Source organism: Mandrillus leucophaeus, unplaced genomic scaffold (assembly GCF_000951045.1).
Source record: "Mandrillus leucophaeus isolate KB7577 unplaced genomic scaffold, Mleu.le_1.0 Scaffold420, whole genome shotgun sequence".
Taxonomy (NCBI): domain Eukaryota; kingdom Metazoa; phylum Chordata; class Mammalia; order Primates; family Cercopithecidae; genus Mandrillus; species Mandrillus leucophaeus.
The window spans coordinates 1243086-1261123 of record NW_012104477.1 but is presented as its reverse complement, the minus strand read 5'-3'; the positions used below and the strand labels follow the sequence as shown (position 1 = coordinate 1261123).

General features: G+C 49.9%; 2 protein-coding genes across 4 annotated transcripts in view; both read right to left on the bottom strand.

The window, feature by feature from the left end:
- Window positions 1–18038, bottom strand: part of ABCC8 (ATP-binding cassette, sub-family C (CFTR/MRP), member 8) — a 100758-nt gene that overhangs the window by 40429 nt on the left and 42291 nt on the right. For all 3 annotated transcript variants that reach the window (XM_011992945.1, XM_011992946.1, XM_011992944.1), the window contains exons 11-16: window positions 13280–13320; window positions 11934–12079; window positions 9657–9762; window positions 9381–9497; window positions 8982–9057; window positions 8165–8270 (exon numbers count right to left, since the gene is read on the bottom strand). In XM_011992945.1, the coding sequence (XP_011848335.1) occupies window positions 8165–8270; window positions 8982–9057; window positions 9381–9497; window positions 9657–9762; window positions 11934–12079; window positions 13280–13320 (592 nt within the window). The remainder of the gene's footprint in view (window positions 1–8164; window positions 8271–8981; window positions 9058–9380; window positions 9498–9656; window positions 9763–11933; window positions 12080–13279; window positions 13321–18038) is intronic.
- LOC105548772 (succinate dehydrogenase cytochrome b560 subunit, mitochondrial-like) lies at window positions 16750–17238 on the bottom strand. Its single transcript, XM_011992960.1, is given in 3 exon segments — window positions 16750–16817; window positions 16820–17052; window positions 17162–17238. Coding segments are annotated over 3 exon segments (378 nt in total).

The window sequence follows — 18038 nt, the reverse complement described above, 5'->3', positions numbered from 1 at the left end:
TGCTGGCCTTCCCTGCGCACTGTGAGAAGTTGTTTGCAAACAACTCATCATCTCATCCTTACAACCCTATAAACCCTATCCCCATTTTACACATGAGGAAACTGAGACTCAGAGTTTGCAAATGTGACGGAGCTGGGAAGAGGAGAAGCCGGGGTGTGAATCCACGTTCTTCTCTTTCCAGTGTAGCCCCAAGTCTCCTCCAATGAGCCGCCCCAAAGCTTTGTATCTGTTTTAAGCTGAAAAGTAAAGAATGGTATGTCTGGCAGGCACCCTCTCACACTGATTGCTGGGGTCCTTACAAGAGTGCTGAGGGCATTCGATTCCTCCTCTGCCTGCACTCTAGGGATGAAGTACACAGCTGAAAGCATGAGTCTCCAAGTTCCCCAACCGCATGTCCTTCCCTCCAGCTCACTAGGAGCCGGCATATGTGTGGCAGCCTGAATCAGGGCACAGAGGCTGCCTTCCAGGGGCTCACACTCTGGTAGGGCAAATCAGACAGGTACCGAAGTCAGGAAGTTATGAGGGCCAAAAGAAAAGTAGGACAAAGTATCAGAGAAATTTTGGGGAAAAGTATACACAAATGCATATGCAAATGCATAAAGAAAAAACTGGAAGCCTCTGGATGAGGGGATATTAGGTGGTTTTTATGTTCTGTATGCTTGTGTTTCTTTTCTAATGTAATGTGCATTCTTTTACAGTCAGAGAAAAAACATAATTTTTAAAAGAAATTTGGAGGAGGAAGAAATCTGAGAAAATGAGTAGAGCCTCATAGAAGAAGTCATAACTGAACCAAACCTTAAAGAGTGGGAAGCATTGAGACGCTGGAGGTGAAGGGAGGGAACTGTAGGTTAAAGGAAGAAGCAGCATTTGATAACAGGTGCGAGAAGTAGGAAAAATATGGGCTCTGACATTTGAATCCCAGAGGCTTTTTCCACTCACTGGCTGTGAAATCTGAGGCAAGCCCTTTTACTTGGAGGAGCCTCTGTTTCCTGATCTACAAAACGGGGGTGAAGGCACAGACTTCACAGTGACACTGGAGAATGTATTACAGCTCACAGCTGGTTAGGGGGCAGGTTGTAGGCTTGAAGAACTAGGAGGAATTGTCTTTTCAGCTCAGTGCTTGGCCACAAAAGTACAGGGAGAGGGGGAATCGAATACCCCCAACACTCATTTAAGACCCGGTAATAAATAAAAAGGGAAAAAGTGGAAACTGAGGTTCAAAGAGTGAGCTAGGATATACAGGGCTCCACAGCCCATTCATCCTGCCCAGACAGGCTTGTCGCTATTCTGAAAGGTTACCTTTCACCCACAGGGTCCTTTCCAGTTGATGTCATTGGGTCCCAAAGCCAAATCTCTGAGAGAGGAAAGGTAGAATTTTACTCATTGTCCAGACAGTGAGTCTGTCTCAGAGAGGTGGAGTAACCTGCTCAAGGTCACAGAGCTAGCAAGTGGCAGCATCAGGACTACAGCCAGGGGCCATCTGGTTCCCACGCCCGGATGGTCACTTCCACAGAGCATCCCTTCTCCTGTCTGTCAGCTGTCTCACCACACCTGCCTCCTCCAGGAAACCCAGGGGCACTTGAGCCCCTGACTTCAGCTCCCCAAAGGCCCCAGGAATTGTACAGGCAGATGAGACCAGGGTCATCCTGAGGGAATTCTTTTTCTCTCTTCCTGGGGAGTCAGGGCTCTTGGCAGGCAGCATCCACACCAACCACCACAGGCAACAGCATTGCAGCAGCGAGCTCCAGTGAGACTGCATTGCAGCTCCTCACAGGGAAGTGGGAGCCTCTTCCCCACCCTGATCCTTTCCTCACGGCCCTGGTTCCTGCTGATCCCCTGGGAGCATTTAAAGTCACTCTACTGTGGATATTAATGACTCTATTCTTATTTCCAGGGAAAGAATTTCACCCAAGTGTATCTGCTAATATTGACTTTTGACCAAAACATTTTCCTCTTAAGGATAAAAGAGAGAGTTTGCAAATTCCCAGGTTGACAGTTCCTTCAAGCAGAGAGCCAGGGAGGGGAGGGTGATTCTTCCTAAAGCAAATGCTTGGGAACCACACAGTTCTCTCTGAGACCAGGAGCCAGGCTGCTGACACGAGGGACCAGCTCAGGGCTGCATCTGCAGGAGTTCAGCAGATGGACCCTTCATGCCCACCCTGTGGCTCTGTCTGCACACCTCTGTCCACTCTGGGTGGGTGAGCCCCCAAGGGCAGGTGCCAGGCCTTTTCCTTTGTAGCCTACACAGAACGATTCACAAAACACACATCTGCATGGGGCACCTGGGGTGCAACATGGAATAATCCCTCAAGGATCTCAGAGTCATGGAGGAGACAGACGCATTAGCAAATAATTATAATACCATGTGAGGTATGCACTAACGGTATTTGCTCATTCCCAATACTGATGGAGAAGAGGGATAGTGAAATACTGGGTTAGGAAACAGCTCGAACAAAGGCATGTGGAAAGGAGAGAGATGTCAAGATCCATTATAATGGCAGCCTCTTGAAGGTCTTAAGTTGTTTCTGGTTCATTCATTTAGCAAATGAATTCGTTTAGCAAAAACCACTATGGATATAGTGAGACAAATAAAATATGGTTCCTGTCCCCAGGGAGCTCACAAGAATCTTTTCCAGGAGACAGACTGGAGTACATTTAAAGAGGAATAGGGGAATTTTGTTCCTGGCAAAGAAGTACACTGTTGAATAATAATATTTATAGGATATTTACTACATGCTAGGTTAATCCTCACATCAATCTTACGGGTAATAAGGGGAACTGGTAGAGAAAGTTTATGAAATTTTCCAAAGCACAGAGACCAAATGTGAGCCCAGGCAGCTTGGCTCCAGAGCCTGTGTGTGCAGCCATACTGCTCACGTGGTCACTGGAGGAATAAATGAACAGTCGCACCAACAGAGCACCCATCTCCCCAGAGCATTCTCCATTCTGGGCCTCCTAATCCCCCAACTTCCTTCCTTGTGCCTCCTGGAACTCCTTCTGGCTGCCTGGTCACTAGGTCTTGGCCTGGGTATGGCTGAAAAGCATCTGAGCAGCAGCCTGGCATCACCCTCGTCTCTGGCTGCAGGTGTGCAGACTCGGGAGGGCTTGCCAGGTGAAAGGTTGTTTCGCTTTTAGTTCACTTTGCAAGTACGTCTTCTCCCTGCAGACCTGGGGCTCAATGTCTGAGGTGTGGAGTTCCTGCCAGTAACGGAGGGGGACTCTCAACACACAGCCCCCACACTTAACTCAATGCCCAGGATAGGTGGGCCAGCCAGAGCAGTGCACATGTCTAGATTTTGAGAGACAAACAGCAGATGAAGCCAGTTGAGTCGTATCTGCCTAGACTCCTCCTCCTAGCCACTATAAGGAGCTCCAGACTGGCCTTCCTTCCTACAGTCTGTCTGTCTGTTTCTTCTTCTCTCTCCCCAGTCCATCATCCTTTGTCACAAGCATGATCCTTCTGCAGCATTTGGGCTAAATCTTACTTCCTAAAGGTAAGCACTGTATCCATAGTGCTTTTGCTAAATGAATTCATTTGCGAAATGAGTGAACCAGAAACAACTTAAGACCTTCAAGAGGCTGCCATTATAATGCATCTTGACATGTCTCTCATTTCCAAATGCATTTGCCCAAGCTGTTTCCTAGCCCAGTACCTACCTCTCTTCTCCATCAATACTTGGAATGAACAAATAGTATTAATGCACACTTCACGCTGTGTTATGATTATTTGCTAACGCTTCCCTTCCTACAGTCTGTCTGTCTGCCTTTTCCTCTGTTTCCCCAATTCATCATCCTTTATCACAAGCATGGTTCTTTTGCAAACTTTGGGCTAAATCTTACTTCTCAAACCTAGTACATGGGATCTAAGCCAAGTTCACTTCTTCAGTCCCATCTTTCATAATGCCTCCCATGTATCCAGTACTCGAGGTGCACAGAACTATGTACTTTAATATCAGCAAGCCTTTGCCCACACTATCACCCCTGCCTGGAACACCTCCCTCTCCCACCCCTGCCTTTTCTACCTGATGAAACCATACTCATCCTTCAAGGCTCAAATACCACATCCACAGTGAGCCTCCTCTCCTTAACTGCAGAGTCAATTGTGGTTCCTCTGTGCTCTTCTAAGGCCCAGCTCTCCTCTCCCCTCCCTTAAAAGCGGGGCTGGCCAGCTGCGCTGGCTCACGCCTGTAATCCCAGCACTTGGGGAGGCCTAGGCGGGCAGATCAGGAGGTCAGGAGTTCGAGACTAGCCTGGCCAACATAGTGAAACCCCATCTCTACTAAAAATGTAAAAAATTAGCCGGCATGGTGTTGCACACCTGTAGTCTCAGCTACTCAGGAGGTTGAAGCAGGAGAATCGCTTGAACCTAGGGGGTGGAGCTTGTGGTGAGCTGAGGTCGCGCCACTGCACTCCAGCCTGGGCAACAGAGCGAGACTCTGTCTCAAAAAAAAAAAAAAAAGAAAAAAAAAGGCAGGGGCCATGTCTTAGTTACCTTCGCAGTCCTGTTGCTGTCACAGGGTCTAGCACACACTAGGTGCTCAACCAGACGAGTGAATATGTCACTGTGGACTCTGGAGCGTGAGTTGACTTGGAAACAAATTCTCATGATTTCCCAGGGCTGGCTGCAAGCTAACAAATGTATTTCACTATGCTTGAGAGGGAAGCTGGCCCGGGACTGGGCAGGAGAGCAAAGAGGATCGTGGAGAAATGAGACCCCTTTCACTACCGCCCCTCTGCGAGCCTCGAATAGAGCTGGGAGCTGAGGCCTAGGCTGCCTCTTAAGGAGAGTAAGTGTTGATAAGGACAGAGCTGTGAGGACCCATGTGGTGGCTCTGGGAGGAGGCAAGTGTGTGTGAGTCAGGGCCACAGTGGCTGCTGGCCTTTGGACTGTCAGGCTAGCTATGTTTTCTTCATGATGCTCTTGTGCCCCTTCTCTTTGAGCACATGGTGGACGACCAATGCACTTGAGCACCTAGGTGCAAATCCCACTTCTGCAATTTAACAGCTGGGTGGCCTTGGGCAACTTGCTTCACCTCAGTTTCCTCATCTGATAAATGAGGATATAATAATATCTACTGCACTGAGTTTTTGTAGACTGACTGAGGTGATGAGGTGCCTGCACAGCACAGTGCCTGGCCTATAAGAAGGGCTTAGGCAGGAACAGAAAACCAAACACCACATGTGCTCACTATAAGTGGGAGTTGAACAATGAGAACACATGGACACAGGGAGGGGAACATCACACAGCGAGCCTGTCGGGGGGTGGGAGGCAAGGGGAGGGAGAGCATTAGGACAAATACCTAATGCATTGGGGCTTAAAACCTAGATGACAGGTTGATAGGTGCAGCAAACCACCATGGCACATGTATACCTATCTAACAAACCTGCACACTCTGCACATGTATCCTGGAACCTAAAATAAAATTAAAAAAAAAAAAAAGAAGTGCTTAAGGTCCTTTGTCTTGGAGAGGCTCCTTGTGTTCCCCAGGCTGGGGCAGAGGTTTCCTAAGAGAGAGGGGCAGCAGTCAGACCCTGAGGGTTGGCACAGCTTGGAGAAGAGGTGGGGACCGAGGCAGGGCAGAGCTGACCCCTGCCAATCATGCCTGCTGCATCTACAGAGGACAACGAGAGGTGCTGAGGCTGGCACGATGCCACATGAGGGCATGAGGGTGGGGGAGGAGAAGAAAGCAGGGCAAAGGGACCAGGTTCAGAGTGGGTTTTGACATCCATGCTGAGCAGGTCAAGCCTGGGGCAGCTCCAGTGTCTGAGCCCTGCAATCCTTCTGGAAAAGCCCCGCCCTGGAGGAGGGCCCAGATCCAGCCTGACTACTACATGGACCACTACCTTGGACAATAACCCTTAGGACTGGGCCCTGGGGGCCCCAGCAGTGACCAGGTTTGAGGGAAAGAACATGGGCAGAGTCTGTGCTCCACACACTGACCAGTAAGTCACCCAACCTCTCCGAGCCTCAGTTTCTGCTTCTGTGAAATGAGGTAACAACACTCCCCTCCTAAACTCAGTAGGAGGCTGAATGAGATCATGTTGACAATGCACTTAGCAAAGGGCATGGCCCATAGGAGGTGCCCAATAAATACTGGTTACTTTCTTCAGCTCACAGTGCACTGGGGACTCTTGTCTTCTTGCTGCAGACATCAGTTGGACATCAGAAAAGGGCTCCTCCCTCCAAAGGCTGCAGAGGCAGTCGGAATAAAGCAATAAGATCTCAAACTGAATACCTGGGCCTTCCCAGTCAGGCTATGTTGAGAAATCTCCCAAGTAAGATGGCGAATGGAGGCAAAGATCCCTCTGCCCCCAAAGACATCGCAGCTCCTGATGGGAGGCGATGGGAGACCCAGGGGGCTCATCTGCTAGCCCACAGCCCCACGGAGGAGGGAAATTTGCCATCTTTTGGACACACCTTTCAGGGACATCTTGGAAATGCAGGAAATGGGGGTGCATGCTGATATTCAGACACTGGGCCCAAAGTCTTTCTCCCTGCTGGGTTCTGTACTCACGCTTATGAATAACCTGACACCTTGAATAATTTTCCCCTAGAAATGGTTGGTAGGGAAATCTTGCCCTTCTGCTGATTGACTGCAACTTCTATTCCTAAATGAGTGTTCCAAAGCCCAGAGATCCCTTTTTCCCTTGGCTACCAGAGGGTGCAGAACCAGAGTTTATGTTGATGGCTATAGCTATCCTCTGCCCAGGTTGCTGAACATCTTTTTACCCTCTTCATTTCTCAACTCGTATTTTCTTACCTTTTTAAAAGGTTTTGTTTTATGTGCATCTTTTTTTTTTTTTTTTTTAAATATACTTTAAGTTCTGGGATACATGTGCAGAACGTGCAGGTTTGTTACATAGGTATACACATGCCATGGTGGTTTGTTTCACCCATCAACCTGTCATCTACATTAGGTATTTCTCCTAATGCTATCCCTCCCCTTGCCCCCCACCCCCCTACAGGCCCCAGTGTGTGATGTTCCCCTCCCTGTGTCCATGTGTTCTCATTGTTCAACTCCCACTCATGAGTCAGAACATGCAGTGTTTGGTTTTCTGTTGCTGTGCGAGTTTGCTGAGAACGATGGTTTCCAGCTTCATCCATGTCCCTGCAAAGGACAAGAACTCGACCTTTTTTATGTCTGCATAGTATTCCATGGTGTATATGTGCCACATTTTCTTTATCCAGTCTATCATTGATGGGCATTTGTGTTGGTTCCAAGTCTTTGCTATTGTGACTAGTGCTGCAATAAACATACGTGTGCATGTGTCTTTATAGTAGAATGATTTATAATCCTTTGGGTATATACCTAGTAATGGGTTTGCTGGGTCAAATGGTATTGCTGGTTCTAGATCCTTGAGGAATTGCCACACTGTCTTCCACAATGGTTGAACTAATTTACGCTTCCACCAACAGTGTAAAAGCGTTCCTATTTCTCCATATCCTCTCCAGCATCTGTTGTGTCCTGACTTTTTAATGATCACCGTTCTAACTGGTGTGAAATAGTATCTCATTGTGGTTTTGATTTTTAAATGCATCTTTTATCAACTAGTTTTAAGTGCTTCTTGGAAGTACGTGGGTATAAATAATAGATTCATGACTGACTCAGCCTGGGGTTCTGGCTCTTTAATTAAGACAGTGATCTTTGCCCAGAAATCAACATCTATTGGTTACATCTGGATCCTCAGAACACCCACCGATGGTGTGTATGTGAGTGCAGCTCATGACCAAGCTGGAAACCAATATTGGTGTTGTAATTTCCCACACTGGGAAATTACTATGGTGCATCTGAGTAACCATGGGATTCTTAGTCTGACAGAACTGAGTTTCAATTCCAGCTCTGCCACGTATTAGCTGTGTGAATTAGGGCAACAAGTTTAACCTTCCTCTATAAATGAGAATTGAGAACAGTACGGACCTTGCTAGTTATCATAAAAATTAAATGAAATAATGCATGCAAAGGACTTAGCAAAGAACTTGTGCATAGTAAGAGTTGAATACGTACTAGCAATGATGATGAGAATAACAATTAGCAGCATTTATTGAGTCCTCACTGAACACAGAGTGGGCCCTCCAATAAATGTGTGTGCATCCTCAACTAAGGAGGATGGTTGAAAGCAGGTTTCCCCTCCACTAACTGAGCCCTGAGGATACATCTATTACCTGCTCCAGAAGACAGCCCCTGAGACCTTCTGCATCTCCCCCAGTGCGGCTAGAAGGAGCGAGGACTTGCCGCAGCCCACCTGTCCCACAATCATGGTCAGCTGGCCTGCAGGGAGGGAGGGTGGCAGGTGGGAGTGGGGCCAGGGGGAGTCTGAACAACCATCACCCAGAAAGACAGACAGACAGATGCACCCAAACCTGGGGCCCCTGTTTTCTTTCTTCCTACCTAGAATCCCCAACAAGTCCTCTTCCTCCTTAAGCCTTTCCTTCTGGAAATCAACATCCTCCTCTGGCTCCCCAGGTCCTTCCCCCCTCTCCGATTTCCTGCCCCGCCACCCTTCCTAAGCACCCACTTCTTTCCCATGCTCCTAGTGTGAGCCCAGGCTCCTTGTGGTCCCAAGAAACGCCATCCTGGGTCCCACCTCCAACCCACCCCCATACTTTGCTCATGGCTGCCTCTGCCAGAAAGTCCTCCTGCCTCGTAGCCTCAGAGATTTTGTCCATTCTCAGAAACTCCACTTCTTCCACTTGCGTTCCTTGGCTACCCACATCTGATCTTTTTATGCATTACCTATACTGTCTGCAATGGATGGTTTGACATTAAGGCTGGCAATTTTACCCTGTCCTTAGTGCTGCACTCCTACCCAGCACACGAAAGCCTCTAGAATGTAGTCTACTCCTTCTCTAGTATACCCAAGGCACCCACCAAGAATGAGCAGAGAGCAGGTACTCAATAAATGCAGCTTTGTCTTTTTATCCCCATGTTATTCAGTGGGGCATGGGGAGGGGCGTGCTGGAGGGGTGGACTAGGCCATACCTCGGGGGATACGAATGGTGATGTTGGACAGTGTGGGGATTCCATCTGGGGTCCACGTGAAGTAGCCTCCCGTGATCTTCATTAGGTGCGTCCCACCGCCCAGGAGAGAACAGAAAGGCAGCCATTTCCCTGTGTGAATAGTCTCTGGCCTCCCCTCCTCCAGGAAAGCCGAAAGACACTGATTCCAGTCCCTAGATCACTTCCAGAGCAGGGGAGTGGGAGACTGGCCTTCTCATGCTTGATTGTCCCTGGTTTCTGGACTCCTATGGACCCTATAGGCAGGCAGGGTGACCTCTGCAGAGGACTAAGCATGCAGCTCTCCGGCTTTTCAGGTGCTGAGCTCCCTCTGGGAGCTGGTGCTGGGTGGCCGGGCATGGGGCAGCAGAATCTAGGACTCACCTGGACACAGGAGTTGTCAGCATTGCCCTCTCCACTGGGGACCAGGCTCTGCAGTGGGCCAGTGAGGCCCCAACAATCCTCCCGGGCTGGACGCTTGCGGTTCACGACCTTGAGGGGCTGGGGGTGGTTTGGAGGTGAGGACCCACTGGGCTGGGAGCTGTGTAGGGAAGGGAGCCCCTCTTCCTGGGAAAAAAGGCAGATGTCCGACACAGCAGGCCCGAGTTTTGGGCCTTAGAGGACCATGCTGGGAGTAGCAAGGGGAGGCCGGACACTCACCACCGCCTGGTACTTGCTGGCTGGACCCTGGGCCGTGGGCTCACGAGGGGCACACTGCTCCTCACGGATCTCTGCACTGGACAGGAACTCGCTCAGCTTTTGCACGCTGCTCGGGAAACACAGAGACACCCCCCACCCCTGCCAGGGGCAGAGGGGAGGGGAGAGGGCACAGCCTGAGAGAGAGCTCTGAGAAGGTTCTCAGGCCTGAAGTATAGTCCGACAAAGCCCACACTGAAGGGGGCAGACCAGTGGGCATGGGGGCAGGTAATTGGTGTTACCAGGGTTTGCTAGGGTTGACCAGTCAGCTGGAGACGGTTGGGGTCTGGATTGGCGGTGGGATTGGTTAGTTTTAGGGTTAGTTTAACGTTGAAGTTGGTTAGTCTGGGTTATTAGACTGAAGGATGCTTGGTGTTGGGTTGGTCAGGGTTAAGGTTAGTTAGGACTAGGATTGGTGAAGAATCAATAGCTAGTATTTTGTGAGCATATACTATATGCCAGACACCATGTTAACTGCTTTGCAGCATTATGTAATCGGATCCCCCTGACAATCTGCTCGGGGAGGTGTCATTACTCATGGGGAGGCGGCTATTCCTACCCTCTCCCCTGTCCAGATTTCCCTGTGGACCTGAGGAGGCACTGGAAGCGTCACTCTTCCAGTTCATTCTCTCCCATCCTGGAGGTGTGAAAGCTTTCTGGGAAGCTCAGGATTGTTTGTATTCCCCTTTCGTCTCTTTTGCTAAATATCCAACAGGCCTGGGGCAGACAAGCCATCCGCCCTTAAGGCAAGGTTATTCTGGGGCTGTAAGTGAGCCTGTGGCCTGGAGTCACCCTTTCTGTGTGCCACCCCCTAGATGGGAGGGGCAGACCGCCAGACTCTGCCTTCCTCCCCTGTCCAGTCTCCCTCCCCTGCAGGCAGTGACTGGGAAGGATGGAGCTGGCCCTCATCTCTTGGGGTGAAGCTTCAGGTAGTGTCCTGAGCCCACCTTCAGCCAGAGCCTGAGCTCTGTCACTGAAAAGGCCTCTGCTACTCTGGTGTTCCATTCCTGGAAACAGTGGGATCCAGAGTGTTTGAAAATGTGAATGCTTTGGGATCAGTGCAACAGTTTTTGGGCAGGTGCAGCGTTCTTAAATCTGTGGTTTCTACATAGAATCATAGGGCTGGAGAGTGGGTGGTGGAGGAGGGGTGATCATCAGACCCCACAACACCATGGCCAAGAAACTGAGTCAGCCCAGCCGACCATGGAAATGGGAGCGAATCCCTGTTTAACTAGCTACTCCCTGGTCAGATACTCCTTAGAGCATAATTTTGCTGAGTTATGCCCCATTCCATCTTTGAACCCATGCTAGAGCCTCCTCCTGCAAGCTATCCTCTCTATCAGCTACTTCATTCCAACAGCTACTCCTTCCTTCCAGCTTCCCAGGACCTGCCAGAGTCCCATGAGACAGGTTCCCAGGACCTGCCAGGGTCCCATGAGACAGGGGTGTCACCTTCCTCAAGGCTGAAGACACAGAGGACATTTGTTACTGACTGGTTCTCTGGCCATGGGTAAGGACAAGCCAGCCCTCCACAGAGGCATGACAGGCTCTTGCTTTCAAGGAGCCAGAGCTATTTCAGAGGCTCAAGGATGTCTTCACACTCCAGATATGGCATTTCCCAGCCAGAGCCTCAGCTATCTACCTTCAGGCTTTCATTCCCAAGAGGGCAACGCCTCTGGGACAGTGGCAGAGGCTCTAGAGCCCAGAAGTGGGAGCCTCCAAGAGCTGTGGGCCAATCAGAGCAGGACCTGGCGCCTGGGGGAAGCTGCTTCACTGGCTGAGGCTGTGGAGGGCTCAGGGGCTGTGAAAAGGGTAGGGGATAGTTGGCCTGGGAAAGACAGACACAGTGGATGCCTTCTGATATCCGAGGGGCTGCCACGTGGGGAAGGGATAGCCTCATTCTGGGTGGCTCTTGAGGGCGAAGTTAGGACCAGTGGGTAGAATTTAGGAGGATTTCACGTTTGGCTCAACATTGATTTTTTTTTTTTTAAAGTTGTCGTGGAAGTGACAGTGAGTCCCCTCTCCTGGGAGGTATGTAAGCAAGTCCTTGCTTAGGGATGGTGAGCTGGGAAACCATACAGGCCAATGTCCCTCTGACCAACCAGGACCAGCTACAGCAAGGCCCAGCAATGGGGGTATGTCCCGGGACCAAACAGCTGTGGTTTGGCCATCACTCAAGCAAGCCCTGAGGCTGACACAGGACCTGCCTGCCCAGTGCCCTCGCCCGGACCCTCCCCTCACCTCACTAGAGCTTTGACGGTAGATCGGACCACACTGGACAGCAGGAACAGCGGTGTGACCAAGATATGGAAGAGGGAGAGGGAGGCAAAGGCCACGGAGGGCGAGAAGTCGGCCTCTTTGAAGAAGCTGACATGGCCCACGAAGGTCTGTGGACAGAGGCACAAGTGAGGCCAGGGTGACCCAGGGTGTGGGTCCCTCCCACACTGGAAATGCTCGGCACTGGAAGGGAAACGAGACGACTGGCAGGGAACGGGCTCCTAAGGGGGCCTTTCAGTTGGAGACACCTTCATCATCCCCATAGTCATCTCGTGGAAACATCCCCAACAAGCTCAGGACTTCAAGCTGGAGAGTAGGCGCTGCTCCTTCCCTGTCCTGCCCAGGGTTAGGTTAGCACTGCCCCCTCCGCAGACAGCAGGTGGGGTGCTCATCTCCCCAGTCCTCATCCGGATAACATAAACACAGTGATTATGAAACCATCGCCTCGTCATGCAGTGCTTTGCCCCTGCCACCTGGCTGGCTCAGTGGCCTCTGTTACCCACAGTTCTGCCAAGAGCTAGGCCAGGAACCAGCTCAATAAATCACATTGGAAGTGAATTCCCAAGCGTACCCGACAGGCTGTGAACTCTACACAGCTCAGGGACACCGGCCCCGGGGGAAATAAGTAGATCTTTTTAAGGAACTGCAGCCATCACAGAAGACAGGGACGGGAGGCTGGGTGAGGGGGCTGCAGGCTCATAGGGGCCCAGGCCTTTCTGTAGGAGCACGCTGCCTGCCCCCCATGGCTGAGCTCCCACACAGCTTTTATGAAACTGCTTTAGAAAGCCACCATTGTAATATTTAATGGCATGGAGAATTGTGTGTGGCATATTCTTAAATTTAAAAGAGTAGGTTACAAAACTGCATGCGCAGCACATTCCTATTTTTGTAGAAAATGACATATCATAGGCCTTAAAAAAAGACTGGAAAGAAACACATTAAAAATGTTACCAGTGGGATTACGGGTGATTTTAATTCTCTTTGCACTTTCTACTCTGGATTTCCCATCATTTCTATAATACACGTTTCACTTTAAAAATGAAAAATTTGTATAGCTATTTTTTAAAAGAAAGTTTAATTTCTCTAAATGCTAAGCCTCCGGTCTTCCAGGCCTGGAGGCAGAGGCCCCTGTCCGGCTGGAGTTGGGGAGTGGCCGCACCCTCTATAAACTTTCGATCTTATTTTCAGTCTGGCTGCAGAGCCTGTCTTCTGAGGCCCCTGTGCAGAAAGGCCAAACCTGGGCAGCCTGTCACTGCAGATGCCCTCCCCCTCCACCCTACCCCCAAGAGATGGAGAGAGGATCCACTTACTATGAGGACAGCTGCAATGGGGATGGCCGTGTTCATGAAAACTGCAGAGGAAGCACAGGTATGAGTTTAGCAGGAGGAGGGTGACAGCTACACATGGAGATGTCCTGGGTGGCTGGAGGCAGCACAGCCCAGTGGTGCCAGCCTGTGGGGCACAGCTCCGGTAGGCTAGGGGCAGAATTCTAGCCCTGTGGCACCTCCAGTTCCTCACCCTGTTTCCCTCAGGACTCTTGTCCCAGGTACCCCGGCTCCCAAATCTGGGGCTTAAGCTGTTAAGTCACTGTGTGTGAACAGGGTGAAGTTAGCCCCATGGGAAAGTGGTGGGAGAAGGATGGGAGAGTTGGCTGTCTGTGGCCAACTGTGAGGTCAGAAGCACGTGTTTCTGGGGGCACCAAGCTGCCACTTCTTCCTCTGCCTTTGGCTCCTGTGTCCCCCAAGCCAGGCTCTCTATGAAGCTTAGAGGCTTCCTAATCTCCCATGGCTCTTGAGAAAATTTCAAACTCATTCGCTCTAAGGTATTAGTAACTAAGGACAGCTTAAAGCAGGATGTCCCTTAGAGTCTGTGTGCAGGTGGGGCAACTGGTTTGCGGCAACAGAGCCCCCCTCCTTATTCTGTTAAACTTGTGGCCTTTAGATCAGTCACAGGGACTTCAAGAAGCAAAGAGAGTGGGACTTGGTGTGAGAGAAGGGCAGAATCCCTGTTACTTATAAGTTGTGTAATCTAGGGCATGTCATTTACCTTCCCCATGTCTCAGTTTCCTCATCTGATTTTTGTAAATTTATAAATTCTTGTTCATACACCCCAGCTCTTTCCAAGGTCAGAGGAGATAACATGGGTAACAGGCTCTGTGAGGCCCGGGTGCTACCTACACATCATACCTCATGGGCTACTAGCTGAGCCCTGCTCCACACTCATCCCTCCTCTGGCCTGGGGTGTGAAATGCTCAACAGTGCCCTGAACCCAGGCCTAAATTTCCAGAGAGAGCAGCCCCCCCATGGCATAAGAGGCAACCATGCCAGCTGCCACCTTCCCATCCTATCCTCCTTCATTCAGGGATCCTCTTCCAGGGCAGCCCAGAAAGGAGTCTGGTTCTGCCATTAGCCAAATTAAAGCAGAGGGACCAGGAGTCAGGAGCCAGAAGCCAGAGGCCAGGGCTCTGCCTGTGCACATGGCCCCTGTCTAGTGAATGGCGAAGTCTTGGACAATCTGATGAAGTCCAGATGGTCAACACCATTCCAAGAAGTTGACGCCCATTTACTCCAAGAATCCTGCAGCAATCAGTACATTCAAAGCATTGTACGTCAGAGATGTGGCCCCCAACTTCAGGGAACCCCAAGTGGGTAGAAGGACATGGCCTCTGCCCTAAGGGGGTTTCCAGTCTGAGGAAGTAGACAGGAGCTATGCTCCCAGGAAGTTCCAGATACAATGGGGAGACAGAGAACATGCCCCTTAGGAGTTCTCAAGCAGATGGGAAGGACATTGTCCCCATCCTTGGATAATTCCTGATCTGATGGGGAAGGCAAGGCTCCTGCAATTGGAGAGGTCCCAGTCTCCTGGAGGATGTATGGCTGGAGCCCTTACATGGCTGGGGCCCTGGCAGATGGCGAATTTCTCTGCCCATAAGGCTTTTAATCAATACCAACATCATACATGGCTGTGCTTTAACTGCTCTTCCTCATGAAGGCTGGATGGTTTCCAGGGCCCACTACCATGCCACAGCCCTCCTGCACTGTTTCTGCCAGGAGACAGCGTAAATATTATTGGTGTTCCCATAGCATAAGGGACCCAGATCTGGGACATAGGACATAGTGTAGCCATTACTGGCCGAGGAGGAGAGGGAGAAGGATGCCCATTAGACCTAGGACCTTGACCATCAACAACTATATAACTCTAAATGTGAGGTAGCTTTGCCCCTCCCCCATAGGGCCAGTCACTTCAAGGAGCAACTGGGAGGGCAGGGGCCTCTCTTCTGCTCCTCCTGGCCCATCCCCATAAATAACCAATAAGGAGGGGTCCTGTGCACCCATCCCTCAGCCTCCGCTCCAGGCCAAGACCCCTCCTTCGCATTCTGGGACTTGACTCCCAGCCAAAAAATAGTCTGAGTGTTGGATTATAAATTGCTACAATGCTCTTGGAAAGCAGTCTGGTGCTTTGTAGCTAGAGCCACACAGAAGTTCAGACCTTCTGATCCTATAATCCGTCTCCAGGGAATTTATCCTGAGTAATCATTCAAGAGCAGCACAAAGCCATCAGCTAGATGGTATTAGCTGCAGCTAACACAAAATTCAATAAAACAAAACCACAACCACAGCAACAGCAACAAACCACCCCAGACGAAATGAACTGGAAATGTCCAACAAGAGGGGCTGTTTTAGTAAATGATGGTGCATCAGCTGCAGAGGAGATTTTGCAGTCAGAAAATGTAATAATTGACACTTCATTCTATTGCACATTTTCCCTGGTCATGATTTTTTTAATTTAATTTTTTTTCAATTTTATTGTCTTTATTTTTGTAGCTGCCTGAACTCCTTTGAGGAACGAGACAAGCTATAAATAAATTTAAAAATGAACATCCCAAAGCTGATGCAGCAACATGGAGTATGCTTCTGATATAATTAGCTTCCGCCCAGTTCTGGCTGTTGTATGGAGACGCTAAAGAATGAAAATGTGATTTTCCATTTCTTTCACCTTCCCCTTGAAGGACGGCCTTTGTGCAGAGAGTTCTGGGTCCCCTTCAGGGCCGGGGCTGGGAAAGTGGAATCATCAGCTGCGTGCGTGTGTGCGTGTGTGTGTGTTTTGTAAGAAAAAGAAATAACCTTTAATATGTTCAATGATAATTTACTGGATCTTCCTCTTGTGTCAAAAGCTATACATTTTCTCCTCAAAGTAGCTGCTCCAAGAACTAACTAGCCCTCTTTATCTCCCTCTAGCTGGGATAGACTAACTCCCCTCCACCTCTGCCTCTCTTCTTTCAATAACACTGCGTAGGTGTGAATGGCCTGGGCTCTCACCAATGAACAGAATTGTCCTTTAAGCCAGCAACCCACAGGCAGTGGCACCCAAAGCCTCACCCCCAGCCCCCACGGCAGAAGCCACAGAGCTGGCATTGTTTCCACTGTCTCAGGAGGAAGGAGCCAAAAGCTGACCCTCAGCACAAATCAAAGCCCAATATGGAGAGAGAATAACTGCTTCTAGGCCCAGAGGAGGCAAGCTGTGGGCAAAAAAGGGGAAATTTTTCAGCCACCCCATCTTTAGAAACAAGGGAAAAACTAGGCCCTTTTCCACTGTTAGCTCTACAAGGTGCTCTACTGCTCCAAGGGGATCTGAAAGTGCAAAAGGATCTAACAAATAAGGAGAACTTTTCCAACGCTGGAGATAAGAGTGACAAACAGAAAGATGGGTGAATATAATAATGTGTAAGAAGATAACGCTCGGAGCCTCTGTTCTTCACGTGGCTGCCAGCCCTACAGCCTTACACAGTAAGAACCAGGACAACCACTCCAGACTGGTATAGCTGGGGAATCTTCAGGCCTTTTCCTAGTCCCACATCAAGTGTCAGATCCCATTCCAGGGATGATACATGAGAGGGAAGACGAGTGCAAACTTAGCTGTGTGGATCAGTGCTGGCCCCAGACACAGGGACTTCATGCATTCCAAGTAAGACTCAAAGTTCCTAGGGAGTAACAGGGCCGACATGCCAAAAAGAGAGACCCCTGCACTCAAAGCAATACCAGTGCCGTGGTGGCAGATGGACATCGCCATGGGAAGAGACCAACTGTAGATAGTGAGTGGGGAGATATGGGGCAGTTTGAACCTGTGTTCTTGTGTTCTTATTCCAGAACTGCTCCATCTCTTCTTCGGCCGTGGTTCCCAAAGGAACAGCATTTCTGATACAGAGCTGAGGGCTCAAGTGGGCTCGGAGGCAATGACGACCAACATGTCTCAGCGAGACCACAGCCATCTTGGGTTCTGGTCAGGAGGGAAGTGACCAGCTGCTTGTGTTTTAACGGTCTGTCTGAAGATCATCTTTTGGGGCTCTGGGGTGGATGTGGCTGGATCTGGGAAGTCTGGGGGTGTTACAGGCTCTGGCACCTCTCTGAGCACAGTAGTCGGTCCTGTGCCCTAGCTGGGGGTGAAACAGGAAGGCAGGGAGCTGGGCATACAACTGTCATGGGTTGAAGATCTGAGGCCTTGCCCTCATTTTCCTAAACCACACAAAGTTCTATAAGGTTCCAAGGCGGTGGAGGGGTGGGGAATAAAGCCAAGAATAGATTTCTGTCCAACTTTGGCCCAAGGTGAGGTGACTCACTTCAATTTGATTTAGAAAAAAAACAAAAACAAAAAGAAGAACATGATCGTGCTCAGATCTTGAATGTTAAGGAGGAAGAACTATGTTAAACAACGGCAAGTGAAACAGGATTATAAAACCTTCTTCTTGTGTAAGTGTGATGCTGTTATGGAAAAGTTTAGTTGCGTGTAGGCTGGCCTGAAAGGCTGCCATCAAAACTGAAAGCCCTTCTGCAATAGTGTAGAGACATGGGTATTTTTTAGAAAATCCTTTCCAAAAATATCCCTTAAGATTTATCCATTCAAGGCCGGGAGTGGTGGCTCACGCCTGTAATCCCAGCACTCTGGGTGGCCAAGGCAGGTGGATCACCTGAGGTCAGGAGTTTGAGACCAGCCTGGTCAACATGGTGAAACCCCATCTCTACTAAAAATACCAAAATATTAGCCAGGCATGGTGGTGCATGCCTGTAATCC